This window comes from Rattus rattus, chromosome 6, assembly GCF_011064425.1.
Source record: "Rattus rattus isolate New Zealand chromosome 6, Rrattus_CSIRO_v1, whole genome shotgun sequence".
Classification (NCBI taxonomy): Eukaryota; Metazoa; Chordata; class Mammalia; order Rodentia; family Muridae; genus Rattus; species Rattus rattus.
This window is the reverse complement of record NC_046159.1, coordinates 16,641,257-16,655,152: the sequence shown is the minus strand read 5'-3', so window position 1 is coordinate 16,655,152 and position 13,896 is coordinate 16,641,257. Positions and strand designations below refer to the sequence as shown.

The window sequence follows — 13,896 nt, the reverse complement described above, 5'->3', positions numbered from 1 at the left end:
AAATGAGAGCCAACCCAACAGAATCAAAGGCAACATGAAAAAACCGAGTAGTCAAACCTGTGGAGGTATCAGACATTACAACCATGCTTATGTTTGAAAACTGCTTTATGCTTTTTCACTCACTAAGAGCCCACAAGTCTCCCCTAAATATCTCAGCTTTGATTTAGTTATAATTTTTAAGTATAAGAATTATTGCATAGGAATTAAAATTTTAAAAAGATTATATATATATGTATATATATATGCATTGTCATTGTCTTCAGACACACTCAACGGGCACATCAGACCCCATTACAGATGATTATGAGCCACCATGTTTGTTGCTGGGAATTGAACTCAAGACCTCTGAAGAGCAGCAGTGCTCTTAAGCACTGAGCTATCTCTCCAGCCCTGAATTTCAAAATGAAGCATTAAATAGAAAAACCCAGAGCACTTGTACTCACTCTACAGAGATAAAGGACCTATTTATTCAGTTTATGCATGAATGAAAGAAAATGTTTTTAAGTATGTCTATCACCGATCATCTACAAATTTGTCACTGCACATCATGCTTCTATCTTAAAATTTACACAGAAACACTAAACATGGAGACTTAAATATTGCCAGTGTTTGTAATCAAGTGCTTTTCAATTTTTTTTTTTTTTGGTTTCCAACAATCCATTTCTAACCTTCTTCTAATGGAAACTGCCTTATTTTACAATAAAAACTAAATTAACGATATAGATGGAAAGACTACCAATAAAACATTTTTTAAAGTTAATTTTTTGTATGTGAGTCCATACATAATGGATAGTGAGTTAGACTATCATGCCTGAGGTTTATTAGCTGGTCTGTTAAGAACTAAACTAACCTGACCCAAGGAGCGACTTCAGGCCAGAGACCAGAGGGAAGACCAAATTTTCTGCTCCAAGTGACATGCCTGGTGGACTCAGGACACACAAAGGCAAAATTCTTCTGGGACCAGACACTTCTAGTTTCTAGCTGGCGCCCGGGACTTCACTGATCCTGGCCCACAGCTCCCTGCTCCCATACACTGTGGGAGAGATAGCAGATCTCCTAGAAGTGTGGGCAATCTGGAGACTGCAGGGCAGGAGAGACCACCACTTTGGTCAACCTTTGCCCACATCCTTGGCCCAAGAGGAAACTGTATAGGGCCTCTGGGCACAGGAAGATAGGGGCAATCAAGCTGCAGGAGCCCTGTGGTTCAGACTGCACCCAGACCTGAAAGGACCTGATCAACCAGCTCCCTGCACCCAAATCCCATTGGAGGGAGAGCTAGAACTTCAGAGGGGCAGACATGCCTGGGAAACCAGAGGAGACTACTCTCTGCCCACATTTCTGACTCTAGAGGAAAACACCTAGTGCCATCTGGGCCCCTTGCACACAGAGACCCAGTAGAGGTAGAGGCAGGCCCTTCTGGTTCCTGCCCACGGGGACAGCTGAAAGCCAGTGGACAAGAACGACTACACATCTCAGAGCAGAATACTCTATTCCTATAACTGGATGAAAGAAAACAGGAAAACAGGTCTTCAGCACTTCTGACAGACAGGCCTATAGGAAGATCAAGCCACTGTATGAAATAGCCAAACAAGTAACACCAGAGACAACCTGAGGGCGAGAGGCAAGCTCAGGAACCAAAGAAACAGAAACCCAGACTACATGGCATCATCAGAGCTCAATTCTCCCACCAAAGCAAATACTGAATATCCAAACACCCCCAAAAAAGCAAGATCTAGATTTTAAATCACATTTGATCATAATGATGGAGGATTTTAAGAAAGACATAAAGAACTCCCTTAGAGAAATTCAGGAAAACACAAGTAAACAAGTAGAAGCCCTTAGAGAGGAAACACAAATATCCCTGAAAGAATTACAGGAAAACACAATTGAAAAGGTGAAGGAATTGAAAATGGAAATAGAAATGAAGAAAGCACAAAGGGAGACAACCCTGGATACAGAAAACCAAAGGAAGAGACAAGGAGTTGTAGATACAAGCAACAACAAGGGAATACAAGAGAAAGAAGAGAGAATCTCAGGAGCAGAAGATTCAATAGAAATCATTGACTCAACTGTCAAAGATAATGTAAAGCGGAAAAAGCTACTGGTCCAAAACATACAGGAAATCCAGACTCAATGAGAAGATCAAACCTAATGATAATAGGTATAGAAGAGAGTGAAGACTCCCATTCAAAGGACCAGTAAATATCTTCAACAAAATCATAGAAGAAAACTTCTCTCGCCTAAAGAAAGTGATGCCCATAAACATGCAAGAAGCCTACAGAATGCCAAATAGATTGGACCAGAAAAGAAACTCCTCCCATCACACAATAGTCAAAACACCAAATGCACAAAATAAAGAATATTAAAAGCAGTAAAGGAAAAAGGTAACAATAAAGTAACATATAAAGGCAGACTTATCAGAATTACACCAGACTTCTCACCAGAGACTATGAAAGCCAGAAGTTCCTGGACAGATATCATACAGACCCTAAGAAAACACAAATGCCAGCCCATATTACTGTATCCAACAAAACTCTCAATTAACATAGATCGAGAAACGAAGATATTCCACGACAATACCAAATTTACACAATATCTTTCTACAAATCCAGCCACAAAGGATAATAAATGGTAAAGCCCAATACAAGGAGGCAAGCTACACCCTAGAAAAACCAAGAAAATAATTGTTTTGCAACAAAACAAAGAGAAAAACACACAAACATAATCTCACCTCCAAACATGAAGATAACAGGAAACAACAATCACTATTCCTTAATATCTCTCAACATCAATGAACTCAATTCCCCAATAAAAGGACACAGATTAACAAACTAGATATGCAATGAGGACCAAGCATTTTGCTGGTTACAGGAAACATACCTTAGAGAAAAAGATAGACACTACCTCAGAATAAAAGGCTGGAAAACAGCTTTCCAAGCAAATGGTCGGAAGAAGCAAGCTGGAGTAGCCATTCTAATATCGAATAAAATCGATTTTTCAACTAAAAGTCTTCAAAAAAGATAAGGAAGGACACTTCATATTCATCAAAATGAATAGAAAAATCCACCAAGATGAACTCTCAATCCTTAATATCTATGTTTCAAACACAAGGGCATATACATACATAAAGGAAACCTTACTAAAGCTCAAAGCACACATTGCACCTCACAGAATAATAGTAGGAGAATTCAACACCCCACTCTCATCAATGGACAGATCATGGAAACAAAAATTAAACAGAGACATAGACAGACTAAGAGAAGTCATGAATCAAACGGACTTAGCATATATTTATAGAACACACTATCCTAAAAAAAGGATATACCCTCTTCTCACCACCTCATGGTACTTTCTCCAAAATTGACCATATAATCGATCAAAAACAGGCCTCAACAGAGACAGAAAGACAGAAATAATCCCATGTGTCCTATCAGACCACCACTGGCTAAAGCTGATCTTCAATAACAATAAGGAAAGAACACCCACATATAAATGGAACTTGAACAATGCTCTACTCAACGATAACCTGGTCAAGGAAGAAATAAAGAAAGAAATTAAAGACTTCTAGAATTTAATGAAAATGAAGGTACAACATACCCAAACGTATGGGACACAATGAAAGCTGTGCTAAGAGAAAAACTCATAGCTCTGAGTGTCTGCAGAATGAAACAAGAGAGAGCATATATCAGCAGCTTTACAGCACACATAAGAGCTCTAGAACAAAAAGAAGCAAACACACCCAGGAGGAGTAGAAGGCAGGAAATAATCAAACTCAGGGCTGAAATCAACCAACTAGAAACAAAAAGGCCTATACTAAGAATCAACAGAACCAAAACCTCGTTCTTTGAGAAAATCAATGAGATAGATAAACCCTTAGCTGGACTAACCAGAGGATACAGAGAGTGTGCCCAAATTAACAAAATCAGATATGAAAAGGGAGACATAACAACAGAGTCAGAGGAAATTCAAATAAAAAAATCATCAGATCCTACTACAAAAGCTTATATTCAACAAAACTAAAAAAAAAAAAGTAGGAAATGGACAATTTCCTAGATAGATACCCGGTACCAAAATTAAATCAGGAACAGATAAGCCATTTAAACAACCACATAACACCTAAAGAAATAGAAGCAGTCATTAAAAGTCTCGCAACCAAAAAGAGCCCAGGTTCAGATGAGTTCAGTGCAGAATTCTATCAGTCCTTCATAGAAGACCTCATACCAATACTATCCAAACTATTCCACAAAATTGAAACAGATGGAGTGCTACCGAATTACTTCTAGGAAGTCACATTACACTTATACCTAAACCACACAAAGACCCAAGAAAGAAAGAGAACTTCAGACCAATTTGTCTTATGAATATCGATGCAAAAATCATCAATAAAATTCTTGCAAACTGAATCCATAAGCACATCAAAACAATTATCCATCATGATCAAGTAGGCTTCATCCCAGGCATGCAGGGATGGTTTAATATATGGAAAACCATCAACGTGATCCATTATATAAACAAACTGAAAGAACAAAACCACATGATCATTTCATTAGATGCTGAGAAAGCATTTGACAAAATTCAATACCCCTTCATGATAAAAGTCCTGGAAAGATTAGTAATTCAAGGCTCATACCTAAACATAGTAAAACCCATAAACAGCAAACCAGTAGCTAACATTAAACTAAATGGAAAGAAACTTGAAGCAATCCCACTAAAATCAGGGACTAGACAAGGCTGCCCACTCGCTTCCTACTTATTCAATATAGTTCTCAAAGTCCTAGCCAGAACAATTAGACAACAAAAGGAGATCAAAGGGATACAGATTGGAAAGGAAGAAGTCAAAATATCACTATTTTCAGACGATATGATTGTATACTTAAGTGATCTCACAAGTTCCACCGGAGTACTACTAAACCTGATAAACACCTTCAGCAAAGTGGCTGGGTATAAAATTAACTCAAATAAACCAGTAGCCCTCCTCTACATAAAAGAGAAACAAGCTGAGAAAAAAATTAGGGAAACGTCACCCTTCATAATAGTCTCAAATAATGTAAAATTCCTTGGTGTGACTGTAATCAAGCAAGTGAAAGTTCTGTATGATAAGAACTTCAAGTTTCTGAAGAAAGAAATTGCAGAAGATCTCAGAAGATGGAAAGATCATCCATGCTCATGGATTGGCAGGATTAATATAGTAAAAATGGCCATTTTACCAAAAGCAATCTACAGATTCAATCCAATCCCCATCAAAATTCCAATCCAATTCTTCATAGTGTTAGACAGAACAATTTGCAAATTCATCTGGAATAACAAAAACCAAGGATATATAAACCTAGCTTCAAAAATAAAAGGACTTTCGGGGGGAATCACTATCCCTGAACTCAAGCAGCATTACAGAGAAATAGTGATAAAAACTGTATGGTATTGGTACAGAGACAGACAGATAGACCAGTGGAATAGAATTGAAGACCCAGAAATGAACCCACACACCTATGGGCACTTGATTTTTGACAAAGGAACCAAAACCATCCAATGCAAAAAAGATAGCATTTTCAGCAAATGGTGCTGGTTCAACTGGAGGTCAGCATGTAGAAGAATGCAGATTAATCCATTCTTATCACTGTGTACAAAGCTTAAGTCCAAAAGGATCAAAGACCTCCACATCAAACCAGATACTCTGAAACTAATAGAAGAAAAAGTGGGGAAGAATCTCAAACACATGGGCACTGGAGAAAATTTCCTGAAAAAAACACCAATGGCTTATGCTCTTTGATCAAGAATTGATAAATGGGATCTCTTAAAACTGCAAAGCTTCTGTAAGGCAAAGGACACTGTGGTTAGGACAAAACGGCAACCAACAGATTGGGAAAAGATCTTTATCAATCCTACAACTGATAGAGGGCTTATATCCAAAATATACAAAGAACTCAAGAAGTTAGACCGCAGGGAGACAAATAACCCTATTAAAAAATGGGGTTCAGAGCTAAACAAATTTGCTACTGAGGAATGTTGAGTGGGTGAGAAGCATGTAAAGACATGTTCAACTCCTTTAGTCATAAGGGAAATGCAAACCAAAACAACCCTGAGATTCTACCTCACACCAGTCAGAATGACTAAGATCAAAAACTCCGGCGACTGCCTATGCTGGCGAGGATGTGGAGAAAGAGGATCACTCCACCATTGTTGGTGGGATTGCAGACTGGTACAACCATTCTGGAAATCAGTCTGGAGGTTCCACAGAACATTGGACATTGCACTACCTGAGGACCCAGCTATACCTCTCTTGGGCATAGATGGTCCAACATATAACAAAGACACATGATCCATTATGTTCATAGCAGCCTTATTTATAATAGCCAGAAGCTGGAAAGAACCCAGCTGTGCTTCAAAAGAGGAATGGATAAAAAATGTAGTACATAAAAACAATGGAATACTACTTCACTATCAAAAACAATGACTTTATGAAGTTCATAGGCAAATGGATGGAACTGGAAAATATCATCCTGAATGAGGTAACCCAATCACAGAAAAACACACATGGTATGCACTCATTGATAAGTGGATATGAGTCCAACTGTTTGAATTACCCTAGATGCACAGGACACATGAAATTCAAAAATAATGATCAAAATGTGGATGCTTTAATCCTTCTTTAAAAGGGGAACAATAATATCCTTAGGAGGGAGTTGGGAGGCAAAGTTTAGAGCAGAGCCCGAAGGAATTGCCATTCAGAGCCTGTCCCACATGCGGCCCATACATATATAGACCCCAAACTAGGTAAGATGGATGAAGCTAAAAAGTGCAGGCTGACAGGAACCAGATGTAGATCTCTCCTGAGAGAGACAGCCAGAATATGGCAAATACATAGGCAAATGCCAGCAGCAAACCACTGAAATGAGAACAGGACTCCAGTTGAAGGAATCAGAAAAAGGACTTAAAGACCTGAAGTGATTTAATACCCCATATGAACAACAATGCCAACCAACCAGAGCTTTCAGGGTCTAAGCCACTACCCAGACTATACATGTACTTACCTTGGGCTCCGAAATCATAGGTAGCAATGAATAGCTTAATAGTGGCACCAGTGGAAGGGGAAGCCCTTGGCCCAGCCAAGGCTGGACCCCCAGTGAAAGTGATTGTTATGGGGAGGGCAGTAATGGGGGGAGGTTGGAGACGGGAATACCCACATAGAAGGGGAGGGGTTAGGGGGATATTGGCCTGGAAACCAGGAAAGGGAATCACATTTGAAATGTAAATAAGAAATACCCAATTTAATAAAGATGTAAAAAAAAAAGAACTTAACTAACGTGGAATTTTATATTGTTATATATGGCTTTAGGGGTTGATAGAGCAGGAAGACACTCCCCCCTCCAGATACTCTTAGTGTGTCTCTTAGCCCCTGCAGACTCTGCTGAGAGATCATGAATGATGATAAAAAAATTCATTCTAAAAAAGATTTAAGAATTGATTACTGAGAAACCAAGAGTTCAAACATGCCTGTAGGTTTCTGTATATGAATGACCATATCTATATATTTGTTCCAACCCTTAACAGGACATTGTCTACTTCATTCAGGTCCTGGACTGAATTGTCCACTATTTTCTGCTTTGGCTGGCACCATGTGTTTGGATATTTTCTTCAGGAGAACCTCTTCTCAGCTCTCTTTGATCTGTGGCTGCTTGATTTCAAAACTCCCTGGGGTTGAAGACCATGAAGAATCCTTTCATCAGGGCTTTCATCCATCTTTCACAAATAGTCTGCTTCTCTAGATCTTTGTCATAGATCCACATCCACTCTTATAACCATTGTTGCTTCATCAAATATCTACTATTAATAAGCACTTTGGGATTTAATGAATGAAATAAAGTAACTGTAAGTAGTAAAACTGAACAGAAAGGAAACACTGTTCTTCAGTTTCAACTGGTAAATATCAAGAGTGACCACAACTGTTTGCCTCAGTTCCTTTGTGAGTCTTTCTGGGGAAAGGGAACCAGTGCTCTGGGGAAATTAGGATAATCACAATGACATCTTGATTAAGATACTTATTCTATCTGTATTAGTCTTTACACAAAATAGTCTACAGTTTATGGTTTTCTTCTGCCAAGTGTAAGAGAATGATTTGGCAGAGTAGGAAACTAACTGAACAAACAAATTTTCACATGGCATTAAAATTCCACCATATAGTGTGATTTCAAGAGACATAGTCAGACTGGTTGCAGAAGATTTCAGTAAAGTTTAATACTACAGTCTAAAGTCAATAGGAATGGGCCGGCAAGAGAGATCGGTGGGTAAGAGTGACAGCTGTGCATTCCGTTTGACATGAATTCCGTCTATGGGAACCTTTGTTAAAAAGCTGTATGTGACAGCATGATTCTGTAATCAGAACACTGCTACCATGAGAAGGGAGGTTTAGACGAGTGAACTGGCTAAAAGCTCTTAGTTAAACTAGTGTAGACTGTCAGAGTGACAGCCACAAAGGACAATACCCTAAGGTCAAAGGAGAGAACAAGTTCCTTGGCCTGTGAATATCCACGTTAAAAACACCAACATACATCTATTCCCTCTTCCCTCTTAAACCTCCTAAAACACACACAGACAAATACACACACACACACACACACACACACACACACACACACTTGTTCACATAGGATAACAAATAAAAATAAAAAAAGCTTACATCTCCTCAAAAACAAGGTAAGAGCACTGTACAAATGAAAAAGACCTTCTCCGACTTCCTCACGATTATTCCAGACTACCCCTTTCTGTCCCAGACTCCTGTGGCCCTGAGATCTTTTCCGTTCTCAGAGAACTTTAATCCCTCCAGTACCTTTAAAAAGGCTTGCTTCAGCTGGCTGTTTGTTAGAATTAGAATAACTGAGTGACAGCAGGGATAGACTGATGCAGTTGTCAAACCAAAAATAAATAGCAGTTTGTTTTCTGGGATAAACATGCAGATAATTTCTACTGTAACACCTATAAAGTACAAGATGAAAAGGATGATAAATGAAATTAAAATTTTTATGGCTTTAACATGAGCTTCAGTGTTGAGATCTCTGAATCCTGAAACATTAGACTGCATTTGCCTGCTGTGTTTCCAAAGTGAAATAATTAACAAGAAACATGCAGTTAAGGTCATGATCAAGAGAGAAATGACTCCAATATTGATTAAAACATAGTTACTTGTGAATTCTCTCTTCTCCCAATGTGTCCCGCTGGTCCTGTTTCCATGATTCTTTGGATTGCTCTTCATCACTTTCACAGTGAATGAGAAGGAGATTGCCCATGAAATTAATAAACACCCCAAGAGAAAGGCAAACACTTTATCAGTTCTCCTCTTTAACCAGAGAAATATATAGTGGGAAAAATTTGCTATTTTTAGGAAATAGAAGATGCTGAGACTGGTGGCAAACCAGACAGTCATGTGATTCACAGTCAGCCATATACAAGAGATGATTTCAGTCAGACTCTTAGACAAATACTTCCCTGGAAAGAATAGCTTTGCATATGCGTCTAAAATTAATATCCATACAATAAAAATTCTGGAAGTTGCTAAGCCAAAGAGAAGAAAACCAATCTTAGAGAGCTTCTTGTTCTTGGCCCAGTCCATGCAGTTAACCAGGGCGATAAATGTGTTCCCTAAAACTCCCAGCCCAGCTTCAACAGTTGCAATGGAAAGCAGGATGCCTTCTGCTGCACTGAGCATGTCTGCAGGTTGCTATGGTTGTATCTGTTTATTCTATAGCAGATCTGCTGCAGTGTCCTCTATATTGAACGCTTGATAGAATTTTTTTCTTCTTTCCTTAAATAAAGGATTTAAAAATACATCAAGCTTACGTTGTGGGAGAATCTAACATGTTTTCACAGAGTTCTGTGTACTTGCCTTGTAAGACTTAACTTGTCCACAAAACGCACGCAAAATAAATGTCTCGTAATTTTCTTATAAGCAAATTATGATTTTCACTTCTTGTATTATCATTTCTCCTCTGACACTATTTTGCATGTAATCAGGCTAGTAGTTGAGTAGGATTGGCAGATATAAATGGGAAGAAATCAAGCAACTGGAAAGTTTAATTTTTATGTTTTATATATGAAATCATCATCATGAGTTGTGCAAGGTAACACATGCCTATAGTAACAGCTTTCTGAGAGATGAAATATTGTACCACTTTATCCTGTGAATTAGAGATCAGCTAGCCACACTATAGCCATCTTCAGAAGAAAAAATTCCATAACGGTAAAACTAAAGAACAAAGAATCCAAACCAAGAGAATAAGAGAGAGAAACCACCATAATTTATTATGTATACACACAACCTGATTGTACAAATAAAAACTAATTAGATATGGATGAAATATATTTGCCTTAGTCTAGAATATTGATTTAGTGTTTAATTAGCATGTACACTCCTTTGTAGTATGGTAGGCTTCAGAATAACAAAAATAGTTGTATTTGTGAATAATTCTACTTACTGATTGGTTTCATAAAGATTTTTAAAATCAAGCACATCATGATGTTAACAGTTTCAAACTTCTACTTCAACTCTCTTCTGTTTCCTTACCTTTTCCTTTTTTGTACAACTTTCTATGTACTTTTATGTTGTGTGTGTGTGTGTGTGTGTATGTGTGTGTGTGCATGCACATGCATGTGTCTATGTGTCTATTTGTGTATTTACACATACATTTTTATCCATGTAAAATCTAGTTGGCAAAATTGGTTTGGCAGTATTTAAAATTTTGAACTTGTCAAAATAAGATACTAATCTTATTAGGGAGAAAATGATCAATGTTTATCTTTCTTAGTCTGACCTATTTTACTCCATTTGCAGAAGGTATACTTTTTCACTAACATTTATAGCAGAATCAATTTTCATTTTAAAAAATCTATTTTTTCTGTTCATGGAGAGGAAGGCAGATTTTTTAACTTGCCTGGATGAACTGTATTATATTAAACAGTGTCCAAGCATCTTTGTGGTACGTAGATTTGGAATTCCTGGGAAGTGAAGTAAGTATTGTTGTAGTTAGGTCATATGGTAGTTCTTTTTCATGTTTCTGAAAATCATCTATACTGATTCTTGTAATGGCCAGACTAAGCTACATTCCCATCAGCAATATCGAAGAACCTCTTTCCCCAATACCTTGCCAGCGTTTGTTGTAATTTATGTTCTTGATTACAGTCATTCTGACTAGGGTGAGAGGGAATTCCAAAATAGTTTTAATTTGTGTTTCCTAATAGCCGAGGGTGTTGAACAGTTTTTGAAATATTGAAGGCCATTTGTGTCTTTTTGAAAACTATTTGTTCATACCATTAGCCTATGTACTGATTGGTTTGTTGGTATTTAATATTTTGAACTTGTCATATATAATAAATACTAATTATGTATTGAATGAATGATTAGACAATGACTATTTCCTCTCATCCTGTCTCTTCACTCAACCAGCTTTGCAGATTTACATAGTTACTGGCTTAATTTTATAATATTATCAGCAATAAATAATTTTTTCTTTCTCATACAGGCCAGTATAAGTTTTATTCTCTATGTTCTATGTCCTAAGATTGTCCTCTTTTAATCAGTAGGGTCTTTAAAAACTCTAGTGAGTAAACAAAAATAATGGCAACAGGTTGTTTATTTGAGGGGATCTCCTTGTCTGATTTATTGTCACTGGCATTGATCAGTATGAGGAATCATTTCATCATTCTTATGATCTTTTTTTCTTTCTTTTTTTTTCTTTTTTCTTTTTTCTTTTTTTCGGGGCTGGGGATTGAACCCAGGACCTTGCGCTTCCTAGGCAAGCGCTCTACCACTGAGCCAAATCCCCAACCCCATGATCTATTTTTCTATTACAATTTTTCTAACGATTAGTGATAAATTCATTATTATGACTATAGTACTAAATCAAATACATAATGTACCATGAACTTTGTGGTTTAATGGGTAAAAATAGAGAGCACTTAGTAAGAAGTAAAAATATACACAAAAGTTTCCTATTTCAAATGTCCAGATTGATTGCAATGTTCTGTTTTGGTTTCTTTTCCTTTGAGTCTTCCGAGGAAAGGATATCAGTGGCACAGGAAAGCCCAGGGAATCACAATGAAGTTTTGTTTGTTGATTGGCACATCATGAAGTCTTCCTTCACCTGGGATGGTCTATGGTTGATGTTCTTCCTTTAGCAAATGTACAGGAAAAGATTCGAGTCAGGAGAATGACTGAACAATAAACCTATACACATGGGGTTAAAACACACCTCGGAGTGTGGTCCCTGGAGACGCAGTAGACATTGAACAAGAGTTCAAAAGAACAGTGTTTGATAATGGTGCCAAATCAATAAAAGAACATAGTTCAAGTGAAAAGATCTTTGGGGATTTTTTTTTTCTACTCACTATTTCTGATTGTTTGTCTTCCAGACTGTCATGTGTTTCTGAATTCTTTTCCTTCCTCAGAGCACATTAATCGTTGCAGTATCCTTACAAAGCATTGTTTCAGCCGGCTGTTTGCTAGAATTAGGATAAGTGAGTGGCAGCAGGGATAGAGGAAGGCAATCGTCAAACCAAACACGAACAACAAGTTATTTTCTGGGACTAACAGACAAATGACATTGATGGTAATACCAATGAAATGCAATATAAAAAGGATAATAAAAGATAATAAAACTTTTATTGTTTTCACATGAACTTCTGTGTTGAGATCTCTGAATCCTGACTCATTTGATTGCATCCACTTGCTGTGTCTCCAAAGGGAAATAATTAAGAGAAAACATACGATTAACATTATTATAAAAAGTAAAAATACTCCCCCATTGGTGAAAACATAGTTAATGATTAACTCGCTTTTCTTCATGTGGATTTGCCAAGATGAGTTTATATACAGCATTTTTTTATCTTTAACCATCTTCACAACTACTGGGAAAGAAAATAGCCATGACATAAGTAAGCACCCTATCAGGAAGGCAAAAACTATATTAATTCTTCTTTTTAACCAGAGAAATATGTGGTGGGAAAAATTTGCTATCTTGAGGAAATAAAAGATACTGAGGCTGGTAGCAAACCAAACATTCAATTGACTGGCAATTATCCATAGATAACTGATGAGTTCAATTATGTTGATAGGAGACAGGAACTGTGGAGAGAATATTTTTATGTATGCCTCTGTGATTAAGATCCACACGAGGCAGATTCTGGAAATTGCCAAGCCAGTGAGAATGAAGCCAATATTATAGAGATTCTTGTTCCTGGTACAGTCCATGCAGTTCACAAGTGCAATGAATGTGTTCCCTACAATGCCCAGCAAAGCCTCACTAGTTGCAACTGAAAGAAGGACACCTTCCACTGCACCCAGCATCTTCGCAGATCTTTAAAATAGCTTCTGCCACAGAATTTTAAGATGCCAATCTATTAGCTGCTCAATAAAGGAGTGGCTTCCCCTTCTTTCTTTAAAGACTTACATATATTTAAAAAAATGTTTGTGGTAGTATCTGAAATGTCTTGATGGAGTTCCCTCCATTGCTTGTCTACAGGATGCTGCAGACTGAATGTCTTCTTGCCATTTGTTAATAGGCAAATGACAGTTTTTTTTTGTTTTGTATATTTTATGCATCCCTGTGAGACTATTTTGCATTTGAAGAAGTGTCAGGTTGTGAGGTCTGATTGCAGGAAAGGAGGAAGGTCACAGGAGGGTGGGAAATTGATGAGAGTATGAGGAATGGTAGACATACTCTGTTCACTTTGAATGAAGGCTTTCAGGCAGGTATCTCCCAAACCAAAGCATGTTCTGGTCCTCAAGAACCCCTCATAAGTGGGCAGCATACAGGCCCTATGGAGGTAGGCACACAAGCTCTATAGATACACACCTACAGCCAACGGAGCAAAGGGAAGGTGAAGATGATGTTTTCTGGTGTCATATCC

General features: G+C 37.7%; 2 protein-coding genes across 2 annotated transcripts; both read right to left on the bottom strand.

The window, feature by feature from the left end:
* Positions 1 to 8,749: 8,749 nt before the first annotated feature.
* LOC116903786 (taste receptor type 2 member 105) lies at positions 8,750 to 9,700 on the bottom strand. Its single transcript, XM_032906480.1, has one exon. The coding sequence runs from the start codon at positions 9,698 to 9,700 to the stop codon at positions 8,750 to 8,752; it is 951 nt and encodes a 316-aa protein (XP_032762371.1).
* Positions 9,701 to 12,403: 2,703 nt separating this feature from the next.
* LOC116904544 (taste receptor type 2 member 114) lies at positions 12,404 to 13,333 on the bottom strand. Its single transcript, XM_032907337.1, has one exon. It carries the CDS (start codon positions 13,331 to 13,333, stop codon positions 12,404 to 12,406), a length of 930 nt encoding a protein of 309 aa, XP_032763228.1.
* Between the last annotated feature and the right edge of the window lie 563 nt (positions 13,334 to 13,896).